Source organism: Simochromis diagramma, unplaced genomic scaffold (genome assembly GCF_900408965.1).
Source record: "Simochromis diagramma unplaced genomic scaffold, fSimDia1.1 OVJJ01000302.1, whole genome shotgun sequence".
NCBI lineage: Eukaryota > Metazoa > Chordata > Actinopteri > Cichliformes > Cichlidae > Simochromis > Simochromis diagramma.
In genome coordinates, this window is record NW_024386792.1 from 720862 (window position 1) to 748709 (window position 27848).

General features: G+C 40.8%; 1 protein-coding gene across 3 annotated transcripts in view; it reads right to left on the reverse strand.

The window, feature by feature from the left end:
• The window catches only part of LOC120728643 (protein sidekick-1-like), a 282587-nt gene that overhangs the window by 111320 nt on the left and 143419 nt on the right, over positions 1-27848 (reverse strand). For all 3 annotated transcript variants that reach the window (XM_040023681.1, XM_040023682.1, XM_040023680.1), the window contains one exon: positions 20500-20633. In XM_040023681.1, the coding sequence (XP_039879615.1) occupies positions 20500-20633 (134 nt within the window). The remainder of the gene's footprint in view (positions 1-20499; positions 20634-27848) is intronic.

The window sequence follows — 27848 nt, forward strand, 5'->3', positions numbered from 1 at the left end:
TACAAGAGGTAATAATTACAGTATCTGCTTCCTGTGCCTGCTATTCAGTACAACAATCCTGTGTGCTTGGTATGTGCGTAATGTGTGACTGTTTTAGCTTTCCGGGTGACCTGGTGTGCTGGTACTGAACCTTCAGTCCCAAGCTCAGGGTCACCTATTTGCTGCAACACCCCGAAACCCTCCATGACTCACCCCAACCTCTCATAACCCTTTAACACATAAAATGCCCCAGTGGGCCTTTCTTCTTTCCCTCCATCTACATACAACAAGACAACCCTTGCCCCTCGGTGACAATCTATTCCCCGGCTCAGCTTCGCTTTGTTCCCCCCGCATCCACCCACATCGACATCCACTGTCACATTTCCCCAAGCAAAAGAATACTTTTTTAGCAGCGCGTTTGGGTCTTTTCTTTCCCTCCCTTGGCTGCTTAAAAACCCAAAGTTCAACCTCAAAAACCCTTACCATTCCAATTTACCCTGTCAATCTCACTCCCTTTTCTCTCTGTTCCTTCTTCCTGCTCCGAAACACACACGTGCTAACACACATACGTGCACAGCCACAAACACACACCTATTTGAAATTCATATCAGCAGCGATACAAATGCAACGCTCCAACTTCCAATACTGATACATTTACAGGGAGAAGCACAGGGACCCGTCTCGACACACAAACACGTGTGCGCACAAGCATGTAAAATAATAAGCTTGCTGGAGCGTTGACCTCAGACCTCAGGGCAATTCCTGATGGACCCAGATGTTAAAATATGCTTTCTTTTCTTATACCTAGTTGTGTGTCTGTCTCTGAAAATCTAAGAAGAATTTGTGGAGACCTATCATTGATACACAGCATGTAAACAGCCGTGAGCAGGTTTACATAACAAAGTTTGGTTTTCATACAACCTTTACTCTCTTTATTTGAGCAAAATCCTGTCACTGGATCCGATTCTCCTTCCCTCTATAAATGTGGACTCTGGCAAGGTTACATCTTCCTGCTGTCTGCCTGTCTGTACCAAACACCAGCACCAGTTGACCTTTCCAATTTACCATGTCAATCATGTGCGAACACACACCCACACACACAGCCCCGTCTCTCATACACGTTCAGGTAAAAGTTGGTGTCAATCACCCTTGCGTGGACTCCCAAATGTCACAACGTTTTGACATTCACTTTGCCGACAGTCTGAAAAGAAAAGAAGGGTTTGCTTATCTGTCTGTACAACCACTTTTTTCATTTAATGACAAATTAATTTCCACTCCTCGCTGTTCCCATTACATTAGACTTTTCAGGTTTCTTCGTGCCCAAACCCTCTTTAAACATTACCTCTTATCGCCTTAAAAGGCGCGGAAATGAATGAAAATGTGCCAATGAAACTGATAAAACAAACATCCAACCAGAAAAATAAAGTGATAACAAGAAAAATGTAAAACAGAAAACAAAACATGTAGCATATAATGAAAAGGGGAGATAGATGTGGCTTCATATTGTGAGCTTAATGACAGCATAACAAACAGATTCATAGAGGAGTGCTTGCTTCTGCAAGTTTTCTCCTCTGACAGGAGAAAGAGAATAAAACAAGGAGCCTCTGATCCCGTGAGAGAAAAGGAAGAATATTAAAAGACAAGTGAGAGATGAAAGGCGAGTGGTCGGATAGGGCAAAAGTTGATGTGAAAAGTTGTTGCTGTAATACGGCACAGCTTTGTGTTCTCCTGTCCTGTGCCAAACCACCCTAGGGCGAGATGGAGAACGGATCGCAGGAGAGACAAACAAGAAATGCCTTGCTACTAAATCAGGTTGTTTCCTCCTTCTTTTCTTCATCCAGAAAGCTGCAGGGCGACCTGCTATCTCACACTGCTTCATTGTCACCCCATCTTCGTCTTTATCCACCCTTCTCCCATTGCCCTTCTGTCACACAGAGTTGAGGAACTGTGGGTAAGAGGCCCTTGGCATAAGTAAATAAGGTTCATATGCAAGAGGATACTATTCCAGCTCACCATTCACTACTCCAGTGAGTGAGGGGACGTGGCCTTGAGGAAAAGAGAACAGATCGGCGGAGGGGAACATGTACTGGCATTTCCTTGGGTACTCCCTTAAAGCTAAAACACTTGCAGCAGAATGAAACTATACAAGTCCCAATTTGGATTGTCCCAAAGGTGTTAAAGTCAAAAATGAAAATCACTTGTTCGTAGTCAAAACAGTTGTACCTACATACTGTGAGAGATGCCCAGTGACAGTTGTTATAGAGCACCAACAGGGTGTAAGGGTTCCTTCACTGCTGGTTTCCTGACCTGTTAGTGCTTAGGCCAAATACACTTTATTGTTAGCATTGTATGATTCACCAGACATCCAAGTCATCAAAGGACATGCCCATAAGCCTATAGCATACAGCCTGATACACAGCACACCTTCATTAGAGCCATTCTGCATGAAGTGCCTTAATGGCAAAGTCTTTAATAGTTTTTTTTTACTTGTATTCCATTCACGTAGAGTCCTTACAGTGACACTGTTTCATCCAATTTAGTTCAAAGGCATGAATCAAATAACCACAATCCCATCAGATATCAGAATTCACACAGCACCACAGGTACATACATTAATATCTGAATATGAATATGCAGAATTAATAAGCAAAGGATGAGGTTTTTGGTACCGACAGCTTTCTGGGGTGGATTTTATATATTAGACATATTAGGCTGGCCTGTAGGGTTTGCCAGTCTTAATTGTGCTCATAGATTAGTCCAATGCAATCAGTCTGTTTCAGAAAAATAAAGATTGATTAATTTAAGCCAATAAAATTACTTTAACCCCCCAAAATTACTTTTAAGCCTCAAGGAGGTGACTAGCAGTGATGTGGTGACCAGAGACCCTAAAAGCCAATGACATTTAAGGGATGACAGGCTTAATAACTATTGGCATCATGGGTTAGTTTAAATTAAAAAAACAAAACAACAATGGAAGGGTACCACTAATCTGCATATAGGGAGTTGTTAAATATATTCGGAGTTAGCTAAGTAACCAGAGACTGAAATGTCCCCTGGAGCAACCATTGGCTTTATAAGGGGATATTATTTAATTCAATGTTATTTACTTAACATGAATTCGCAACAACAGTTGGTTCAAGGCATTTTATACTGTAAGACCCTGCGGTATTAGAAAGAAACCCCAACAACCACACAACCCATGATGAGCAAGCACTTGGCGACAGCGGGAAGAAAAACTCCCTCTAAACACAAAGAAACCTCAGGCAGGACCAGGGTCAGGGAGGGCAGAGAAGGGGGTGAGAGGAAAGAGAAGCAAGCAGAGATATCATAATAAACATCAGTAACACCTCCTTTGGGTCTCCTTTGGGTCTCCTTTGGGTCTCCTTTGGGTCGTCGTCAAAATTTTGATGTTTGCTAACATTGTTTTGTTAGACCATACCATCTAAAAAAACAGTGTCCAATACACGAAACAGGAAAAGTTGGGCTAGATATGTTATCCTGTATCTAGATACTGTATCTGCCCCAAGAGATCTGAATTATTGGGTGCTGTCTCCAGAAGCTAAGTTGCATGCTGACTGATGAGGGGGAAATAAATTGCTAAAGAAGCTAAGAAGCTCAATGTCTGTATTGAAATGGTGAAAAAGTTTTTCATAACGGCAGTAATTTACAGTGTCTCCCTGAAAATAATTTCAGGATAACAATCAGGATTACTGAAAGATAAAGACGGTTACTACCAATCATACTTTGGACAACTGAATAATAGTGAAGGCAACTTACTGAGCAATAGTTATAGCAGTCACATTATGCAGGCCCCTGAGTAGCAGATCATAAATTCTCAAGTTTGTTTGCAATTTTCTACTGCAATCCACATGAAAAAGTGAAAGACAGCTGTGGGGAGTCATTAAATTTAGATGATATGAGAATAAAACAAACATCATCAGTAATGTGTGTTCTGGCTATTAGTTTGTAAAATGCCAGAAAATACTACAAAATGTCGATTAATGTTCTCCAGAGCCCAAGGTTACCATTAAAAACATCTTTTTTTTTTCTTCAAAACCTCCAAACAGTCATTTTTGAGTGATTCAGCCAGAAAAAAGAGCAAATGCATTTATGAAGCTATTTTTTTCATACCAATTAAATCTTCAAGCACAAGAAACAGAAGTGATACAATAATTATCACTGAGTGTCTCACCTGCAAATGTTGCCTGCTTTCGTAAGTGTACTGTGCACCTCATTCAGCTGTACCTCTTATGAAAATGCAAACGAAGACACATTAAACTGTTCTGCTTGTCGGCCTCTTGCAGCAACAAAGAAAAGTGGAGCTTATTTTTATAGGAGACCGACTCTGTGCCTGTGTGTATAAGCACAGGATTGTGTGCCTCTGTCGTCATGTCTTGGAATATATATAAAACTATCCCTCAAAGGGCCAAGAACAGTTAGGGTCTATGTCTGATTAATGGTTTAATTGATTAAGTGGCTCAGAGATTGATTGGTTGGGCCTGGCTATAACAGCTTCATTAGAACAGTGATAGATCAGTGCGATCTGGCTGCAGCTGTTCCGCCTGGCTCCGGACAGCTCGGCCTGGTAATGGACATCATCTGTCTGTCTCTGCACCACAATATGTCCGCATGCACACCCTGCTGTCTGTGACTGTGTATGTGTGTAGTACATGTGAAGGCTGCACACATCTCCCCTTTTCTTCAATCACTCCAAACAAGCAGACAGGGGAGGAGGGAGTGGCGGGGAGGTAAGTCGGGATGAGGAGGAAGGAGGGGAAGGGCGGAAACTATTTTTGGATTAAAGGCCCTGTTGATCTATTCCTGTTTTCAGCATCCCCTCTCAATCTTCAACTTTTACACTCTGCCTCTCTTTCTTCCTTCCTATCCATCTGTATCGTCCTCAAAGCTTTGCTAGTTTTGCACTTGCTCGTTGCGCGCCTTTCTCTCTCTGGTACACAATCCTTTTCTGTCCACGTGTCTTCTCTTTTCAGTCTCATCTCACTTCTCTTTATCTCTCCTTCGTTCACTAATTCTTTGCAAGTACCCTGTTCGCTCAGAAACCCAGATAAAAACACTGTTAAGTCTACAATTTTTGCAGGCACGCACACTCGTGGTGTGTGAATTACTAAACAGATGTGAAGGGTGGCGGTACCTCAGTGAGGATTTAACGAATGCAGACGACACTTAAAAAGCACCGCCCGCACATTCAGATCACGGTGTGAGCTGAACACATGGTAGCTAATGAACAAATGAGGTAATTGATGTGACTTTAGGTATTCGTACATGCAAATTTGTCCATTGTATAACCATAAAACACTATGGAGTCCATCACTGACAAAGCTGCATGATGTCTTTAGAATATTTAAGGTCAGCTTAAGCTCCATCTTGTGATGATTATACAGACTCAACCACCAGCTCTAGAAAAATGAAGTAATTTAATCTGTTTGGTCAACAGCTGCTTCCAAAAACCTAAAGAACGAGCTGGCAAATCATCAAAGCTGTTTCTCTGTACGCTCTTAAAGTTACTCACTGATGAAAGCAAATACTGTCTAATATGGTTCTAGACAGTAACACTACAACTACTTAACTTCAGTATATTGTCAGGTTCAAATGTTTTTAGACAGAAACACAGCTTTTGTAATTTTGCCTCTGTACACATCACAGTGAATTTTAAATAAGCCAATCAATATGTGACTAAAATGCAGACTTTCAGCATTAATTCAAGGTGCTGACTTAAAGTCCAACACATCTACAGAGCCTTTATTTAATCAACTTGTTAAAGAATGAGGAAACCTAGTCATAAATAACTGCTTGTTATTCAGATGTGAGCATTTGTATAAAAATGACTGTAATCCTGAAACTTTATATTATTATTTACAAATGTGGCAGTTTCACGGGGCAGAGGGTCCAACAAATATATGTTAGACCGTCAACAGTAACTCAGGAATAAAGACTAGAAACAAGAACTAGCATTTGACATATGGAAGGACACTCAAAGTAAGTTCAAATTAAGTTCAAGCTGGTCACTATATTTAAAGTTAACTTTAAAACTAACCATTCGGGGCATTGCCTCTCTTAATGAAGGTGCTCATATAAAAATCCTGATGCAAACAGCTGGAATTACAAGAGGTAGCACTCAGCCTGGCTTTTACAAACAATATTTTATTCTATGCTGTCAAATTAAAGATAATGTTGCACATTACGATTAGTTGGAGAGATGTGCTGTTGGCTAGGAGACAGTCATTTCTGTGTTCATGCCAACAGGGCTGAGAGATTACTAGCAGAAGGCTCGACCTGTTGGGCCTTACCTGTGTTTACCAGATCGTTTAAATGAAAAAGATGAAACTTTTATTGTACTTATTTGTTACAATCAATAATTATAATCTGCTCTTTTCTCCTACCAATAAGCACCAGTGTTTTGTGTTTTTCTTGGGGATTCAGCATTTGAACAGGAGCCAACACTTTAGTTTTTTAAGAATCTGCTTTATAACCTAAGGCACAAGCAAAATGAATCATTTTTTCTCTGAACTTCCATACAATATAAATACCATGACAGAAAATGTTATCCATATTTCTCATACCTACAAACACACACAGACGAAACACAAGTCAAACAACGAATACGACACACTCACCTCTTTGCCCCGTTCAATCGACTGAGCGTATTTCCCTTCCTCAGCACCTCATCATCTCTCCTTCTATTTACCCATCTTTTATCTTTCTCCTCTCCCTCCAATCTAATCTTTCCTCTGCCGCCTACCCCATCATTCACCAGCTCTGTTTCCCCACTTAATGTCTCTTTTTCTCTTCCACATCTATTCTTTCAAATTAACATCTGCTGACTGGCATGCTACTCCAATAACCTTTTACACCCAGCAAGAAGCACTGACACACAGAGACAATCAGCATGTTTGGATTCACAATAATATTTCATTTATATTCAGGATCCTGTGAAAACAGTTTATGAAAACCCTGAATATAGTCAGTATGTGCTGATACAAGCTGGCATGTGAACAGTATATCCCGCTGGTTCGCTCAGTTTGGAGTCATTGAGCCTCACGCTTTTTCACGCAGTGATGAGTATCAAAAAGAAAGCACAACTACCGAACACTGTGGGAAAACTTTACAATGTCTGTCTGCATCTGTGCACATTCAACATGAGGCCTTAACTCGAATAAAGCACTTATTAAAAAAATAAATGTTCATGCACACACAGCGACTGACGGGATCACAAAAACCAACAGAGATTATGCTGCTTATCTGCATGTACAGTCGCTGTAAAAAGAACAGTACTATGTATGGAGCATTCAAGTGAGTGTTAATAGAATGTCAAGGAGGAAAGAAATCAGCAGTGATCTTAGAGAAGCAATTGTTGCTGCCTATCAACCTGGGAATGGTTATAAGTTCATTTCCAAAGAGTTTCAAGTCCATCATTCTACAGTGTGAAAAGAGTTTGTGGAAAACATTCAAGATTGTTGCCAATCTTCTCAGCAAATTCACTCCAAGTTCAGACCGTGCAATGCTCAGAGAAACTGGAAAACATCCAAGAGCTACATCTCAGACTCTACAGGCCTCAGTTAGCGTGTTAAATGTTAAAGTTCATGACAGTACAATTAGAAAAAGACTGAACGAGTGTGGCTTGTTTGGAAGTGTTGCCAGGAGAAAGCCTCTTCTCTCTAAAAAGAACATGGCAGCACAGATTAAGTTCATTAAGTTTAATCTGAACAAACCATAAGACTTCTGGAACAATGTCCTTTGGACAGACGAGACATGAACTCCTCTGTATACCAAAGTATTGTAAAGTCAAATGTGAGGCCATCTGTCCAACAGCTAAAGCTTGGACAAAATTGGGTCAGTGAGGCAGAATGGCTGAAAAAGAAAAGAATCAAGGTCCAGTCAAAGTCCAGACCTCACCTAACTCATATGCTGTGGTGGGACCTTAAGAGACCTGTCCCTAAATAAACATCAATAAACTGAAGAAAATTTGCAAAGACGAGTAGTTTTATAAACTGATCTGTAAAACCTTGAAAGTGAAAGAGGGTCACTCTATTTTCACTTCACTGTATCTGTGCTCATGCGTAGCAGTGCACAAATCTGATACTGGATAAATAGCTGGATCTAAATGGACTGCTATATGGGCCTGATCTATTCAATACGGTTCTATTATTCTGCGTTTTCATCTATATGTCATGTGATGCTAGGCCCTTCCATAAGATGAGCTCATAGATTTGGCATAGTGAGCAGTCAGCAGTTTGCATTTCACACTCGCCACGCCAACACGTTGTGTTTGCTTATTTACAGTAGTTTGTAACCTAATTGTGATTTAACAACAAAAGATGGCGACGTCAACGATGCTTTTCTCAGTCAACTCCCTCCTCTCCCCTCTCTGTCTCTCTCCTTTTTTCATTTTGTTTGGTTAGTGTTTGCACATGGTGACAAAAACTTACAGTAACAATGTGTGATCAGCTCGAGTAATGTTATCTTCAGCTGTCTATTGTCTGCTCTGCTCTGCGTGTGTGTGTGCGCAGAAGGGCACACACAGTGAAACAAAGAGCAGAGGAAAGGAGCACAACTGGAAATGTCAGCATGTATTTTTACATTTCTATATAGCCGGTTATTTTTTTCAAGGCAATGTTGTTGTTCCTTACAGGCAGAATAACGATTCCCAGTCTCTTCCTTACAGTGAGTAATGCAACTTAATTGAATACTGGCATCAGAACTGTACTTGAAATCAGCCAATAACCAAAGCCAGAGTGTCTGTATCGGCATCTGGACTGAGATCGTCAGCTCACTTAATTTCCTTGAGGGAGACCGTACACTCACACAGTATTTGTCCAGCTAGTCAAACTCAATAGTACCTCTGCTACATTTCCACCTATTTTCTCCAAAATAACAATAATTCCTCCATTCCCTCATGTTGCCTGTTCTATTAACACTGCTGCACTTGTTCTACAATTTAACAAAGAAAATTGTTCCGTCTGCTTCATTCTTGCTCCAAGATACACACACAGACACACAACAAAAACCCCAACACACACACAGGCTAAGCCAAAGTGAGTCGCTGTCACAACAAACCCCTGAAATCATAACTCATCGTATTACGACAACCTTTCTGCACCCAATTGTCCCCAATAAAATCACAACCTATCTGCTAAGAGCTAATGTTAGCAGAGTATAAAACACAGTCATTTATTTTTTATATGATTATGTCAACATCTTAATCACTTAAACATCTTCTTAATCCATGTTGGAAGATATATAAAACTATTTTAAAAAGGCACGACTGGGTCCACTGGGCCCCTTCTTAGACTACTCTGGCTAAAGCACTGGGCACTTAAAGACAAACACACCTACAGTAAATCTAAGTGCTGTCTTGCAGTAAACATGGTAGGCAGAAACCGGCATCACACTTTAACTTTTAGAGCTTCTGCTCGCTCCTGTTTGTTGACCTCTTTACCTCCAGTATCTGCTTGTTCATTGATTCTTAAAAACTTCTCACATCCAGCGTCTGTGACCTTTTGTCTGTTTGCTTAGTCACTGGACACCTCGCTCACTACTTACTTCTGCTGCCTTCCTCTGTGTCTATTGACTATTTTATTAGGAAGAGGGTTTAAAGACCGTATGAGTGGGTGTGCATCTGGAAAATGCTATGTCAAAGCTGTATACACGGGCATCCATTCTAATCAGCGCCATCATGCTGTAAAACAAGCTTGCAATTAAATCCACAACTAGGTGGAACAAGTAGAGCACAGTTGTTTGTTGTACTGACACAGTCTATGACTCAGTTTCCTGTCCATCCTTCAATCACTCCATCTCTCTGTCTGTACACTTGGGTTTTAATTATAGAAGCACAGAGAAGCCTCATTATGTAGAGAGAGAGTGAGGGAGAGAGAGTAAGAGAAGGGACTGAGAGAGAGAGAAATAAGAGGGACAACAGAGGAACCAGACAGAGACGGGATGGGGATCAGGAGAGAGAAATCTGATCCCTTCGCAACTGAAATGTTTCAAATAATAATTCCAGACACAAACTGTCATAGCAGGAATTCACCAAAAAGCAACAATTCATTAGCCGAGCCTCTTTATCAAAACCACTGAGTATTAGTGCCTATTTGTATGATTATGCATGTGCACGTTACACATCTGTAGACATCAAATTACCTTTCAATACAAACGAGACCATTGTAGTCCTAATACGTCCTCACACAAGGTTAGAGATTTCAAATTAAAACAGCAGGGACATGGTAATAAATCTGTATAAAAGTGTTCAAAGAATAATATGTACAGCATAGTGGTACCCTTACACAAGGTTTATATGCTAATAAATGGTTCTATAATTCTGTAAAGTGACCTTCAGGATGGTTATCTGGTAATATCTCAGTGCCACTGGACAGTATGGTGCTTTTTGATGAGGGTGAAACTGCTATAACAGACAAACCAGTCAGAGCAACCTAGAAACAACAGTGCATATTGAGGCACGGTTGAGTTATGAATACCTGCTGATAGTAATCTAAGGGTACTGGGGATATCTTGAAACATCCAAAAGAACTCATCCTCACAACCTAAGTGTGCCAAATCCCAAAGATTGCCTTCTGGAGTCATTCTGGATTAACTTTAACATCAAACTCTATATTTTTCGCAAGGTTAGTTATAATGTTTTAGCTCATCAATGTATAGCTAGTAATCTAGCATGTCACTCTCAACCAAAATATTAACTCTAGTAACTGTTTAATTACATAATTTCCTTAAGAATTATTAAAGTATTCTGATTCTGATAAAATTATTGCATTCACATCTGTGTCTGTTTAAAAGATGTAAAAGGGCCTCAATAAATTAGTTATCCAAATGCCCACTTTAATGCAGAGTAAGTAGAGTGACTGATGAATTCTATACCAATTTCACTCTACAACTACAACTGAAACAAATTTCCTCCAGCACATTAAATATGCTGTCTGATATTCGGGTGCAATCACAGACGGTCACAAAGAGGGAAAAAAGTTATTTGGCATTTAAGTGTGAACGCAAGGTCTGAAGCCCATGTGGTACTCCCTTTTGTCTCCATTAAAAAAAATCCTTCAAATCAGACATCATGTCCAGGTGCTGTACCTGTTTGCGTCAAACCAAAGGCAAAATAATAAGACCAAAATAAGAGTCAGAGCCTGATGAAGGCTGACTCCTGGAAAGCTTCTACAAAGCCAGACCGAGGACATGGACACAAGGTACTAGATGCTGTGTATCAAAAATCAGAACACGAATATGTTGTTTCTTCTTCTAGTCTACACAACAAGCACCACCACCAGAGTTTTCCTGCACAGAGCAATACTTTTTGGGAAAAAAGAGAGCTAAAAGAAAAAATAACCATTGTTATAATACATACTTAAACCAGTTTTGTGGTTTTTATTGACTTAAGCCTAAGGGATTTCATTATTGGTCAGAAGAAAATACACAAATTTCTATCACAGACACCAGAGTCATTGGCGGCTATTTACTATTACCATTGGATTCAGACTATAAAATGCACATTTTAGCTTATCTGCATACGATCTGTTCACTATCTGCACACCATCGAGCCTCCATTTCTCTATATAAGAAATAGGTTCAGCTTGAGGTAAAGTGGAGAAAGTCATGATGTTATAAGACATGTTGCAAGAGAGAAGCCTGTAGAGCTAAGGTAAAAAAGACAGAATAAAGTCCGACTGAAGAAACTGAAACAACAGCACATGAGGAGGAAGCAACAAAAGGTGCAGCGTTCCAATTTTTTCCACAGAAGTGACACAGTTAAAAAAGCGAGGCTTGGGCTGAAATAACACAGAGTGCTGAATACTCTTTCCCCTGTGACATTCACTGTGGTTCAATAAAGAAAAGAGAGAGAAAGAAAACAAATGGTTTTAAATCAAACATCATATAAAAATCTAGAAGCCATAAGAAAAATAAGAAAAAGAAACATCTTGTGAGCCCAAAATGAGAAACACTCCAATGGTTGAAAAACATCCATGTTGTCCAGCATCGATGATAAAGTGCCAAAAAATTTGACTGTAAGTGATGATATCCAGCATTCTTTAATGAATGATTAAAGATGTGAGTAAATTAACCAAGACAGCCAGGTCTTCTTTATTTGTTTGTATCTTTGATGTGAGGGACTTCTAAGTTTGTTTTGTAGCATAAAAGTATATTCAGGTGTGAAAATAGTGATAAATCACAGATTTGTGCAATCACACTGTTTGTGAATGAGGCCCACTGCCTTCACTACATGTGAACTGATAACGCTTAAGTGTGTAGCCAAGCCTCAGAGGCTCACTCCGAAGAGGAAACTGCACCAAATCACAAAAAAACACTGAAAGTGTCATTTTTACTGTCATTCTAAAACCTGCGATTGAAAAACTAGTGTATATATTTGATAAGTGAGTGATCTGAAGATAATAAACGCATCATCAACCGGCACAACAAGTGGGCTCTGATTGTGGTTAAACACACACACACACACACGCTACACGCCACCGCCTTCCAGCACTTAACTTGCTATAATTATTACAACACCATCTTATATAAGGATTCTTAAAGCACGGTCAAAGGTTAAAACCTTTTGTGTCACTATTTATGGGGTAAAACTGTGGAATAGTTTTACTATAGATCTACAGCAATGCTCAGGAATTAGTAAGTTCATGAAAATACTTCGAAAACTGATTTTGGAAGAATATGATACCGATAAAGATGATCACCCATTGTATGTATAAAAATATCAAATTATATCCAAATTATATCAATCACGGTAGCCAAGTTTATATAGGTTCTCCTCGTGTATCGTGTGGAGTATGTGATGATGGGAATTAGGTGAATTATGTGGGATCAATAAGATGTTGAGCAGGGGTAGGAATTAATAAGTATGTTCATACTTCTTCCTACTCCTTTTCAGACCAAACATTGTTACATTATGTCAGACGATTTTGTTTTATTTCAATATATATTTTTTGTTTATCTGAACACATATGTGTGTGTGTGTATATCTACATATATATTCGTATCTGTAAATGAAAATATATGTAGTGTGTATATATTGTTTTTTGTTTTATATGTCTGAAACAAATAAAGATACAATACAATACAATACAATATACAAAACCAAATTAAAATTTTCCCATTTATCTGAGAACTGCTGCTGTTGCCAATTATAATCCGCTCTAAAAAGATTCTCCATACAGGAAGTCTTCTGTTGGCTAACAGGAGGGAAAAAAAGAAAGAAAAAAAAAAACCTGTGAAATCTTTGAGCCATTTTTATCTAGTTGCTAAGTAAAGTATACTAGCAGCTGCTTCCAAAATTGCCATATTTTCTGCCAGTAATTAATTAAGAGCAGTCATTTGTGTGGGAGAAGAAGACAGCACATATTGGTGTCACTGTTCACTGCGTACACCTGTGCTTGTATCACAGGATGGTGGGTTGTGGCTAAATAGAGTCCAATTTGGCTTTCGTGTTGATTTTTCAGAGGTCACCAGCCAAACAGTCTGACAGAGAGTCGCTACCCCCCACAAGTCTGCCTGTATTCGCCTTGCACTCATTTGACTAAAATCGCCTGGGATATATTCCCTAACCGACGCTAGAAGCTGCAGTCGAAAGCGCGCAGAGGCAGCTTGTGGCACGGATCATTACGCTGCCACCCCGGTTAGAGTGGTTTCCATGGCGTTCCCTGAAGCCTATCAAGGCATGATGCAGCAAAATGCAAAACACCTTGAGCTCATGATGAGAGCTGCAGCAGCCTCACAGCACACAGGGACAGAGGGGATTCTCTGATCTTTCTCTTAAGATTTTAAATGAGGGCTAGCAGGTCTGCGACACTATGACACGCTTAAAACACGCACTTGCGCACACACACAAACCACTTCACCTTACAAAAACACAAATACACACTCGGGGACTCCAGGGACACAAAAATGCCTCCAATTAGACGCGCCACAGAGCAACCGGGATGGTACTTGGAGCAAACACACACATGCGCGGCTGCTCGGAAACAGTACAGTAGCACACGTGCACAGAAAGATCCGCAGCAGGCTCTCGTTTAAGAGTCAGTGATGTGGAAAGGAAACATCTGGATAAGAAGGAACATGATTACAGAAAGAAACAAATGACACAAAGACACACCCCCTACACAAAAATAACAACACAAATGTCACTGTGCACACACACTTACACAAGCATTAAATGCTTCAAACCCTCATTTCTTAAAAGCTTTTTTAAAGTGACAGTAACTTTTCTGTCATGTGCCATATGCTCTTTTAAAAGTCCTCACTTTTCTCTCACCTCTTCTCCTCTTTCTACTTTCCCAAATGATATCCTGACTGTATATGCAGCTGTGTGTGTGTGTGTGTGTGTCTCTCTGGGTTATCCTGAGGTCAGCAGAGTCTATTGTTCAGCTTCTGACAAACGCCACTCTGTCACGACTCAGGGCTGCAGGGCGACAAACCCTGTTTGATGGAGGAAGGAGAAAAGAGGATAAATGGTAGAAACGGAGTGATGTAAAACGGCAGACACCAGAGGAGGCTTCAACAGGAGACGTAATCAAACTCAGACAGATTTTTTTCCTTCCAATCACCAAGTCAAGGTAATCAAACTCAGACTCATACACCCTCTATAATACACACATACAATGAATGATTAAGGCTGTGAAGGGGTATTTCTCACACGCACACACCAACCCAAGCTCCCATATGCTTCACATCACGGCTTTGTCTTGTCCCCTTTCTTGGAGGTTGCTCTTCTCTATTCAGCCACATTACAGTACACAGTACCTGAGAGAATCCTTGTTCTTTATTCAGCTGAATCAGTAACACAAATCATAACTGTGCAGAACTCTGAGGCTTCAAAGAAAAAAATAGAAATTTGCAAACAAATCTTTCCAGCTTCTTTGTAATGCAGAGATCATAATTCTGGAAACTTGTCTGGACACTGCAATAACTTCTGCTACTACAGTACTGCTACTACAGAGGTGTAGTACTGTATGAGGGGCATTTTTAAGGTGACTCCAAACATTCTATGCATAGAGATTGGTTCACTTACGTGCTTTTGCAGGATGCTTTGTCAAGTCTGAGCTTTGCAGTGAGTGATGGCACCAAGGTCGTGTCAGCTTGGAATTGGAGACACAGGCTTTCAACTTATAAGTCAAAGCCTGGTCTTTTGGAGTGGACAGATTTAGAATTAGAAAGAGAATTTACAAGCCAGACTGGGTCTAATGAAAAGATACTATCAATTTCTTTAAGAGACTAAAAGTCAGGACATCTTGGTCTCGACGACTGCATTGATTTTTTTTTTTTCTAATCTATGTCTTGCAACTCTCCCAACTTTATTCAAGCAAAGCCCTGAATAACTGGAGCACTCTATTCAAGTGAAGCACTCTGTATGCATGTGATCTTCTACGCTATTTTTTGCATTTAAGCAATTATTAACAAGTGTGACATTACTGCCTTTTTTATAGAGCAGATAAAGGCAGCTGATCAACTATTGAGCCCAAAGCTGAGATACCATTTAAAGCGCTACAGTAATTATATCAGCATGTACTGCACGTGTCTGCGCCCTTCCCCTTCTTTGTTATCCTGCACTTTTCTTCTCTCTTATAAACTCTGCATACCCTCCTTGCTCCCCAAAATCCTATCTACAAAATCCATACATGTGAGATGAAATGGTTTGTTTTTATTATTTATTTTTTAATCTCACCATGTCTAAAATCTGGTGCCATTCCTGTTTCTTTGCGCTGCAAAGGGGCCGTCCAGGCATGTCGAGTGTTCCTGTGCACGTGCATGTTGTCATGTCTGTGTGTGTGAGCGTGTGTGTGTGAGTCTCCCAACGGTGAGTGCACTCTTTGGGGACGCTGTGCTGCTCTAATGGTCTGATGTACAAATCTACAAAGACCTCGGCTGCTATGAAATGAGCAGAAGCACAGAGACATGCATACTCTCTTCTGGGCAACAGGGAAATAGACTGCTGTTCTGACTGACAGCCTAAAGTGTATGTATGTGTAAGCGTGTGTGTGTGTGTGTGTGTGTGTGTGTATTAAACAGAAAGCGACAGGTAGTGATGATTGCAGGTATGCATGAAGCTCAAATAATTGAAGTAGGAACGCTGATCTTCTGCCTCTAACAGAGATGCCCTGAGGCCATTAGTGTTCATGTTCTCTCTAATGCAAACATACACAAGTACACAATGAATCAAGTGTGTGTACGTTGTAAATAATAAAGCAGAGCCACTCAATAGAGCCTGACCCCGCCTCCCTGGAGTGACTGTAGAGATGAGAATGTGCTGCGCTGAATGGATATTGACGTGCCAGCGCTCCTTTATGAAATTCAACCTCTGTCAATCTGTCAAGTTCAGTCCACGGCGATAACTGACTGAAAATGTCGTCTCTAACACCATATGTTGTCGGCGGCGATAAAAAGCTCCAGGAGCTGTTTATTTTAGAGGCAGGCTGTACTTCCAGTGATTACAGTGTCTGACCTCTCACCAAGCTGTTGAGCTGCTATCAATTGTGGCTGTTCCAGCTCGACCACGGATGACAGTTACTGCTTTTTATTTTCAGCAGTCTAGGCCACACTTACAGGACAGTGGTCAGGGACATGCAGATAATGGATCTGTCAAGTAGGTAGGGCATGCAGCTGGTTGTCTGACACTTTCCTCGGCCCTTGCAGGCTTTGCGGATTAGCAAAAAGAATTTGAGTGTTGGTCGTGCCACAGCATGAATGTGACAGAAAGGTTTTACGAATGTGACAATATCTTAACTTTTCATGCCTGTTCTTGTGTCTGTGTGTGTGTCTGTGTACGTGTGTGAATGCAGGGCACACACTTTCATCAACAGCAGTCCTGACATGAACAGGTTGTTGGTCATATCCTCAGTCTACACCCACGTCTCACTTCATTAAGTCTTTCTGTCTCTACCAGTCCTTTTTCTCCCTCGTTCTTGTCTGTTGAGCACAATGCTTGAATCAAAGAAAGAAAGGGGAGAATAGAAAATAGGTACCTCATTTATTCTGCTGAATTTATGAAGAGAAAGACAACATTTTTAGAAATATGACTGACAGCTATGAACTTCTGCCTTCAGATCCTCTACAGGCTGCCTAATGGAAAGAGAAGAGAAGAGAGGGGGTGACAGGAAATGAAGGGAAGCGACAGAACAGGAAATGTAAAGGAAGAGGTGGGAAAATAAGAACAAAGTGGTGGAAGACATGAACGAAAACACCATTTGCAAGAGTTCATTCACATGTTCTCTTGTGTCAGTTAACTAGGTTAAGTGTTAAACACTTTATTGACTTAAATTGATCTTTTTTCTCCTTCAAATTTCCTGACAACAACCCTCGACTCATCTGTGTCATTAACAGGCCCAGTCTCCTTCTCTCTGTGGCTATAATCAGTGGCATCTGTGTGCATTCAATAGCTACATAGTGTTCAAAACTATGCTTAACACCTTTTCTATTTCCAAAACCAACCAAGTGATCAATGTGATGCTTAATGTCAAAAAACAGCCCTGAGAAAAAGCAAATACACGAATAAAGATCTGGTATTTCCATGTTTCCTTGCTCACGCTCACTTTTTCACACCCTGCACGATTTGCAACATTTTACCTCCTTGGTTTGTCCCTGTTTTTATCAAATTCCATGATCTTCTATTTCTTCCCTGTCTCAATAACAAATAACTGAAATATGCTTTTATATAGAAAAAGGCATTTACCCAGAAAATGTTTATTGTAGAAAACACAGTTTTCAACAGAAACACACAAACACACACGCACACACACACAACCATGCATGCATAGCTGTTATGGCCGAAGACTGATCAGTGAAACCGAACTATACCCTTACTATTTCTAAAAACGCCCATGGGAGCACTTCACACTGACAGCTGTAACAAGGTACTGTGCCTAAATTTATTTGATTGTGTGTGTGTGTGTGTGCGTGCGTGTGTGTGTGTGTGTGCGTGCGTGCGTGTGTGTGCGCGCAGTTGTGACAAAGGATGCCAAAGGATACAACCCTGTAAAGAGAATCTAATTAAAACTCTATACAGCCACGAGGGACAGAGGGCTCCCTCCCTCCCTCTCGCTTTCATTTAACCATGGTGAACACTTCAAGTGAAGGACTGTTAGACAGTAGAGTCAATCCTCCGGCCTCCAAGGAGAAGAGATAGAGAGAGAGGCATACAGCAATAAAGTGATTCAGCGATAAAGGCCACGACAGAGATGGGAACACACAGAGAGGCTAAAATCCATCAAACTTTGCAGTTCTTCTGACTGAAGCCTGTTTCCGGAGAAATGAACAAAGAGCTGCTTGTCATTCACAACAGTGAACAACACACAATAAGTGCATGCTGTTTTTACAAGTAAAAGCACAGTCAAAGCTTGCAGACTCAATGAAATGACTGGATCAACCACAAAGATCTAACTCTTTTAGTTTTTGACAGTCAAGTTTTTTGACAGGAAGCAAAAAGCTCAGAATAACAAGAAAGCATAGTACAGTAGAGTATACAACACAACTAACACTTCTCATGTTTCAAGGAAACACACACATGAACATCAACCAAGGGGAGGAAAAAGCATTTAAAGTAGGAAGATCATGGATAGGGAGGTATAGGAACCGGCACAGTCTACACATTACATGTCATCTAAAGACCCAAAGCCAATGCATGTTTCTTTAAAGTCACTCACCAGACACTTTATTAGGTACACCTCACTAGTACTGGGTTCGACCCTGTTCTGCCGTAACTGTTCCTGACATAGACTCAACAAGTTGCTGGAACCTTTGGTCTTTGGAGATTTTGGTCCATATTGACATAACAGCATCACACAGTTGCTTCAGATCAGTTGGCTGCACATCCATGATGTGAATCTCCTGTTTCACTACATCCCAAAGATGCTCTACTGGACTGATCTGAAACACTATCTGGTGAGTCTGGAGGTCATTTCTGTACAGTGAACTTATTGTTATGTTCAAGAAACCAGTTTGAGTTGACATGGTGCGTGATTCTGCTGGAAGCAGCCATCAGACGATGGGTACACTGTGGTCATAAGGCATAAGGGGTCCTCAACAGTACTCAGGCTGTGGTGTTTAAATGATCTAGTTGGTATTAAGGGGCCAAAGTGTGCCAAAAAGATTTCACCCACGCCACCAGCCAGAACTGTTGAAACAAGGCAAAATGGATCCATGTTTTCACGTTGTTTACATCAAGTTATGAACCTATTAAACGACAATCACAAGACAAATTGAGACTCATGAAATGAGCAAAAAACTTCTAATTTTCTGTTGTCCAGTATTGCTCATCCCACATTTAGCCTCACTTTCCTCAGTTCCTGTTATTAGCTACTGCAGTAACCAATCTGCTTCAAGGTTTGCATCTTGTGCATTCAGAGATGCTCCTCTGCATACATTGGTTGTAACAAGTGGTTATTTGAGTTATTGTTGCTTTCCTATCAGCTTGAAGCAGTCTGGCTGTCCTTCTTTAACTTCTGACATTAACACAGAGAAATTCTGCTCACTTAATAGTTTAAGTCTTTTCTCTGTCAGTCCCAGTAGATCAGCAGTTCCTGAAATTCTGAGACCAGCCAATCTGGCACCAACATTCAAAGTCAGTTAACTCACGTTTCTTCACCGTTCTGATGCTCCATTTGTGCTTCAGCAGGTTATCTACACCATGACTACATGCCTAAATGCACTGAATTGGTGTTGTGGTTGGCTAAATAGATATTTGCATTAATGAGCGGTTGAACAACAAAGTGGCTGGTGAGTGTAGTACACACTGTATGACTTTACGTGACTGAGACAGATTTCCTTTCGGACCAAAAATTGGCAACACTCTAAATTTTCAAAGCTTTAAGTCCATCAAATATCTTATCAAATTATGTCTCACTTGCTTTTTGATATGGCAAAGGCCAAAACAGAGATCTATTATTGGTTCCTGATCGCTCTACAAGCTGGTTCCTCCCTACTAGATGTAAGACTCATTAAAAATCACTCTGTGATGCCGAGTTTATTTGTTGTTGAGCTTCACCATGTGAGTGGTGATGCTTCTCTAATAAAACTCCTGCCGGCTGCATTATGGTAATTTTTGGTTGCTGGAATCTCTAATTTGAGATTTTAATAATCAAATCAATAATTCAAGCATCTCTACTTAATGATGAGCCAAGACCTCCAGCATTTTAGTTTGCAAATAATGTGTGCACAAGTATGTTGTTTCTGTGATGTGTCAGATATGTTTTTAATCATCTCTTTATGTCTTTTGCAGCTCATTTTCAGGTTTAGTAATTAGCCCGACACTCAAAACTGTCTTCTCTATCAATCAAAGGGAGTTATGTTCTGTAAAAGGGATTCAGATTTATCCACACAACAACCACAGAAAACCTAATGAAGCCCCACCCCAACAGAAAAATATTTGAGGGACAGAAATATGCTGGATGGTTTGACTGTAAACCAAACTAATGCTAATACTGAGCATAGTGTTTACCAGATTGCACTGTTATTAAATACCAATTTAACATGTTTTTTATTTATTTTTACCTGAGATGCTCAGGTAGACAGCAGGACTCGTCACAGTCTCGCCGGTCAGCTCGTTCACCGCCTCTACATGATAACGTCCGGCGTCCGTTGCAGCGGTTGCCAAGACAACCAGCTGATTGTCCAAAGTAATTGTTCTGCAAGGAACAAATAAGACACACAGAGAACAAGAGTTTAGAAAACACAACAATGCACTCCCAAAGCAAAACATGCCTCCTTCCAGCACTGCTCCGTCTCAGACGGGAACACTGCTCAAACTAAGTCTCTGTCAAGAGAAGAGTATTTGGTGCATGGATCATTTGGAATTCATAATGGGGGAGGGAAACATTGAATACAAGCATCAGAAAGGAAAGAGGATTCAGAGAGCTTAAATAAATCTCTCCTCCTGTCTCAGATTGATATGTAGCTCATTTTGTGTATCTTTCATTCTTTTTGCCACTCTCACTGTTTGTGTATTGTCTTCTGTTCCTCCTTCTTCATACTGATCCATCCTCATTTCCCCGCATAGCAGCGGCAATCAATATGGCACAAACATGCAGCGCGCTGGTACACAAGCACACACGATCACAAGCACGCAAAATCTAAAAGTGTTCTTACTTGAGCACACAGAGACTCACAAAGAGATTTTGCGTTGCCGTTGACTTTCAGGAGATCACAATGGGAAGAACTGACTTTGGAGGGTGATGTTGTGGGAGAGATGCTAACAGAAAATATTTTTGTTGCACTCAGATTTCGCAGGCGTTTGAACTCGTCTGTCTGGCAACAGATGCCGCCAGGCAGGAAACACAGGATGATGTTTTTAGTGATGCTACTGGTGTTTTCAGCATGTCAGAGGATGGAAACTCCCCCCCAAACAAAAATATTCAGAGAGCCCGACAATGAAATGAAATCAATAAGATCAAAGCAAGAATAGAGCGCAGTAAAGTTAGACGACTGTCTGTTGTTATTAAACAGTCAGCTTGTTTCTGTAGAGCCTGTGCTGTACAAATACTTCACTGCATTTAAAAAACAGTAGAAAAACAAAAGAAGCTATAACTATGAACACTGGTTGCTTGAATACTTTATGTATAAGAAGAAGGGCAGTGCTTACATGTGAAAATTAGCCTCTGTCTGTGTGCTTGTAAGATATGTGTATTTTTCTGTGGCCATTGTTCAGCAGTGCTGAACTGGCAGCAGTGAATGTGCCCAAAACTCAATCGGCACATTGCCAACTGGAACACAAAACAAAACATGCCACTTATGACAACCTAAATCGATACTATATGAGAGCCAAAGAGGGAAATAAACACAAATATAAGTGCCTCTCATAACTACCAAAAGCACACCTCTTGAAACCTTCCATCTTCTTTCTCCAAACTGTAAACACAAAACCCAATTTTGAAACTAAATACATAAAACCACTCACTCCTCAGGCAAAATCAAACATAATCTCACCCCAAACTGCTTTATCGTGCTCAAACATGTTTAAAGATCATACACACAGCGAGTGTTAAATAAAAACACTACAGAGCAGTTTTAGCAAACTACATCAAAAATGGGCATGTAGCACCAGAGAAAACCAAACTTCATAAAATAAATGCATTTCTACAAAAACCACACAAATTCTTTTTCTGTAAAATAAATTGAATATTGAAAACTGTTAAGCGCTACAAGCAATAAAATTCCAAAAATTCCAACATCTCCACCATCATGGGCAAGACCGAGGAGCTGTCAAAGGACATCAGGGACAATATTTGTAGACTTGCACAAGGCTGGAATGAGCTACAAGAACATCATCGAGAAGCTTAGAGAAAGAAGGTGACAACTGCTGGTGCGATTATTCGGAAATGGAAGAAATTTAAAATCAATCACCTCACATGGAAGTGAGGATGATCATGAGGAAGTTGGTGGATCGGCCCAAAACTACACAGGAGGAGCTTGTTAATGATCTGAAGGCAGTTGGCACAGTCACCAAGAACGCCATTGGTAACATACAATGACATAATGGATTGAAATCTTGCAGCAGGGTCCCCCAGCTCAAGAAGGCACGTGTACAGCTCCTTCTTAAGTTTGCCAGTGAACATCTAAATGATTTAGAGAAGGCTTGGGAGAAAGTGCTAAGGGCAGATGAAACCAAAATTGAGCTCTTTGGCATCAACTCAACCCACTGTGTTTGGAGGGAGAGAAATCCTGAGTATGGCCCAAAGAACACCACCACACAGTCAAGCACGGAGGTGGAAACGTTACACTTTTGTTTTTCTGCTGATGCTACAACACGACTTCACCAGCAAATGGTGAAGTTGTATCGTAAAATGTTAGATATGAAACTCCTTCGCTCAGCCAGACCACTGAAGACCCATCTTCAGTGGTCTTCCAGCATGACAGTGACCCAAAACATGCAGCAAAAGTAACACAGGAGTGGCTAAAGAAGAAGCACATTGAGATCACGGAGTGGCCTAGCCAGTCTCCCGACTTCAATCCTATAGATAATCTGTGGAGAGAGCTACACCTCCGGGTCATTTCTGTGAGTTTTTGTAAAGACGAGTGAGCCAAAATCCCTCCTAACCTGTTGACCAACTACAAGGAACATCTTACCGCTATGCTTATTCCACTTAGTGACATGAAAATCAATTTATAACATTCATGTAATGTGTTTTTTTCTGGATTTGTGATTGATGTTCTTTCTCCCTCTCTCTCCCCATTAAAATGAAACTACCATAAAAATTAGAGGTTTTTCATATCTTTGGAAGCAAGAAAACTTCCAAAATTCATCAGGGGATCAAATAATGATTTCACCCAATGTATAATGCAAGTGAAATAATGCAAGTGAAATGCATATTAAAACACTCTGTAAACGTAACTCCAAGTCTACAAGTGATTCCTTCGGCACCAGCTTCACATCTCTGTGCTATATCGATCCAGAGGGCACACACACTGGCCTGATCTCTGATCCTGCCTTAAAGGATACTCCGTACACTTGCTTTATCTGCACCCAGGATCTGGTGAATGGTAGAAAGGCTCACATTGATTCTTTCAAAACTGACATGTATTGAAAGCTTTGTTCTAAACGTCCACGCTGACATAAAAAAGCCCCCTGCCTCGTGCTATTGGGAAATCACAGATGTTACCTGTTTTTTTCCACTGGGGGCCACATATAATTTTCTGTCCTGCTTCCCGTTCCATGAACTCAAACGTGATCTATCACAATAACTAAATTTCATCTGAAATTACTCTTCTCAGCCGTGCTTTTCTCCTCCTTGTCCTCATCCAGCACCTCCTACACACAACGTTCCTCCTCTGCCTCTCAGATTGCTTCTATCACTGGTGGTACAGCGTCTGCCCTCAACTCTCTGTGCAGCCTGTTCACTCTGAACTCACATAAATAGGTTACATTACATCACATTAATAACTTTGCACAGTTGCACTCAAACAACAACAGGTGTGGCGTAATTGTGTTCAACTTCTTCCACCTGAGGTTATCGGAGCCCAGTTTCTACTGGTCAAATACAGCTGAACTGAGGAAGAAGGCAACTACAAAGTGGCTCAAGAACAACACAATTTGGTAGAATTACTTCCTTTTTTCTAAAAGAGCTTCAAAAACACCACATGGGGTTGGAAAGACTTGAGTTACATGTTCTGAACATTGTGTTTTCAACTTCTTGAAGTGTGTAATGACTGCACAGTAGGGTTATTATGACTGAGCAAGTTTTGAGTAAGTACTTTGGAAATTGGATTTTCGTTTTCAGAAAATAGCAAAAGGTTCAAGAGACGCATCTAAGCAATTGTGAAAAACTGAACATTTCTCGTCTCACACTGAGGAGTAATTGCCTAATTGACTCATCATTTGATGCTGTAAAAATCTGAAAAGTGTAACTTGATTTGCACAAGTTGATTGAAAGCACACTGTGGTGTCTTTGCCAGCGAACTAAAAGAAGACTGAAGATGTTGCCGCTTGATAAGGAAACATTCAGCATCATTAATTCACTATGCTGCTACGTATTAAATAGCAGATGAAACACAAACAGTGTGATTATCAGGATTCACAGCTTAGTCCTCAATAACACAGGCGTAACAACCAGCTGGCAACCCTATGGCAACCACCAATCACTAGGGAAAAATGTGTATTCCCTGACCAGCTGGTTAGTGGTTGTTGGAGGCTTCTTGCTGTTGCTATGTGAACTCTGTTGGAAAGACCAAAAACCTCCTTGTGATTGCTTTGGTTACTAGCAAACCAGAAAGGAAGCCCATTCACCTTGAAAGTAAATGTTGTGCCTTACTACTGAAACCAACATGTTTCAAAAGACACACCTTCTACTTTGAAGATGAATGGTCTCTGTTCCCGGCATGCATTGAACTTATCACAGTTTTACTACTTCTCAGAGAGCAGTTGTTGTGTTTGTGTTTCAGTTTCACAGCGACTACCAGCAACCACTAGCATAAATGTTGGGGAGTACTCATTTTTCCCTAGCAACTAGTGGTGGGGCCAGGGGGTTGCCAACCTGTCTCTAGGCCTGTGTGACCGGGGCCTTAAAGATGGCTGTGTTGATGCACTCATTAACATTTAAACATGGAGGTGCTGGTGTAGCTCACCAGGTTGAGCAGGCAACCCCATAAGCCATAAAGCTATTGCAGAGCCCTGGGATCAAATCTGCCCTAAGGCTATTTACTTTGTGCCTTTCCCAGCTTTCTTCCCTTCTGTCTTATCTCAATAAGGGACAGGGGGGGGGAGTTTCTTTATCGTATATCCAGTGATGAAGTACAAAGAAGTGCTTGAATGTGCAAGAAAGAAATATAGGAACTGCTAACTGAAATATTTAATGAAAGGAGTGGTGAGTCATGGGATCACATGGAGTTGTTCGACGATTCTCCGACAAACACACTCAAACCGAGGCAGAATTCCTCAGGTCTAAATTTATTCAGCGTGATTTCCCAGGAGAACAACTTCAAGAGCCAGAGCCTCAACCCCGACACTGACACTTTATTTGTGTGAGCGTATGTCAATGTGTGCCGGTTGGATTTTGTGTGCATATCACTCACTGAAAAAAAGGAGGCTTTAACCAAACCTTTCTTCTCTTCTTTCTCACTTATTTCACTGCAGGGATGAATTCTGCATCTTCACCTAGCTCCGTAATGTAATTTATAGCTGTTAAGCTCATTAAGTGCACTGACCCGCCCATTTTATCACATCTGTTTTACCCAGCACATGCTGATTAATAGACAGAGAGGGCTGGCTTCTACTCGCCTACAGTGTCTGAGGTAGGAGAGAGCCTGGGAGGTTCGAGGGAATCTAAATTCACCAATTTAACAAAGACAAAGACGCTCAGTGGGCGGCAGAGCTGAATTTAGACCAATTAAGATCTAAGCGTTTGTTGAGTTAAAAGAATTTCTTTATGGAGTATCTTTTGTTTCCCATTCACAAATGCCATCATATGTACTATTTACATGTGAAGCTGTATGCCATGACATTGGCTGACGGCTTGTTCCATTTAATCCAAATTGGCAGGACTTCCATTTCTCATTACATCCCCGCATGGAAAATTCATATCACAAAAAGAAGAAAAAACGAAGTACAAAATGAAATGCCAATAAGAATAAGAAGTCAGGCGACAGAAATTAGAGGACCATAATTCAAAAAAATAATAAAATGTCAGTGCTAGTTCCCAATACCTGGAGGGTGGCTACACAGCCTCATCTTAAGAGTGACAATACAGTCAGAAACATGCACCAGCATACAGATAGATATGTATAAGCTTAGGAGTGTCCTCTTATTCTGACCGAATATATATGTTCAGATTTATTATGACATGTGACTTTCGGCTCTCTTTTAGGTCTGCATTTAATTAAACTGGACAAAATTGTTCGGGCTTTTAATTAAACACAAACCCAGTTGTAAAACTGTGCATGACTCTGCATGCTTATGTCTGTGAGAGAGAGACAGTTTTTCCCAAGGCAGAAAAAATTAAATACAGCAATCAGCTACATCCCATCCCATTTTCTTTCCTTTCTGAATCACAGCATCCCATCATTTTTTTTCTCTTTGTACCCCCACTCCACACACACACACACACACACACACACACGCACACACACACACATAATAAAATAAATAAATAAATAAATAAATAAATAACAACCTCTGTGACTCATTCCTTCAAATCCCATTTCCATTCTCACTCAGATTACAATCTGCACATTTCTCTCTTGGTTTCTTTCAATTTTCTTTGTATTTTATTTCTGGCTGTCTCTCTCCCCCCCCCAAATCACTTCATATAACTGTCCTGCTTTACCCTCCCCTCTCTCTCCTCTGACTTCTCTGAACCGAAGCGCCGAGCCAGATTGGTCTTTCATTTAAGTGTACTGCCCCAAGACTTAATAAACACTCACGGGTGACCGCAATGCAACACTGGCTGCTTTACACACACACACACACACACACACACAAGCACCCACACACACGCATACACACCAAACTGTGCCAAGACCTAATTAGCACACACGTCGCAGGCCAGGGGATGAGTGAGCGAGTGCGTGAATGTGTGTATTTTTGATCTGTGTGTGAGCGTGTGCGCCAGGTCCATGGACTGAGTCGCCTGCCCTCCTCCTCTATCCCTGATAAGCAGCGTGCCACCTTCTTAAGCCACAATGCTTCTGACACACAGCAGCCTGGTGTGGAGAAGTGTGGCAGCAGTGCAGAAGGAGGAGGACACTACACTGTAAACCGAGTCCAGACAGCAGGTAGGGTTTTTTGGCAGCTTTGTCTGCAAAGCTAGTGCCAGCCAGCCACCCACATATTACACCTCATACATACACACACCTACTCAAACAGGCAGGCGCACAGTTGGGACCATTCACTGTGCCTCTCAGCTGTTTGAAATGAATATTTACTCTGGTGTTCAAGTCAGCGGACACATGAATATGTTCTCTGTGAGACTGATTGATAGTTAACGTACACAGGTTCGTGTATGCTGAGGGCAACCTTATGTGCGCCTGTATAAATTTTTCTACTTGTCTTTTTAGCTGGGGATTTTGTTGCTACACACTTTACTTTGGGGTGAAGTATTCAGATTTTTTAAGCATTCCTGCCCTCAGAATTGCCTGTCAAATTGAGTTGTGGTGTTGTTCTCTATCCCAAAGTAATTGGTAACAATAAAACCCAGCTCCACCGAGTGCACGGTTTTGAATCTATAGAGGATGGGAAAGCTTCTGTACCATATTCATCCAATATACGCTACGACAGCATTTATTTTTGGCTTGTGTTTTTCTTTGTGTGCACAACTTGAAATAAAAGCTGACATAAGAACTAAAGCCAATAAACAATCCTGGCATAATGACATCCTAATTAGTAAAAGTGTTATTTGGGGGATTTTGTCTCA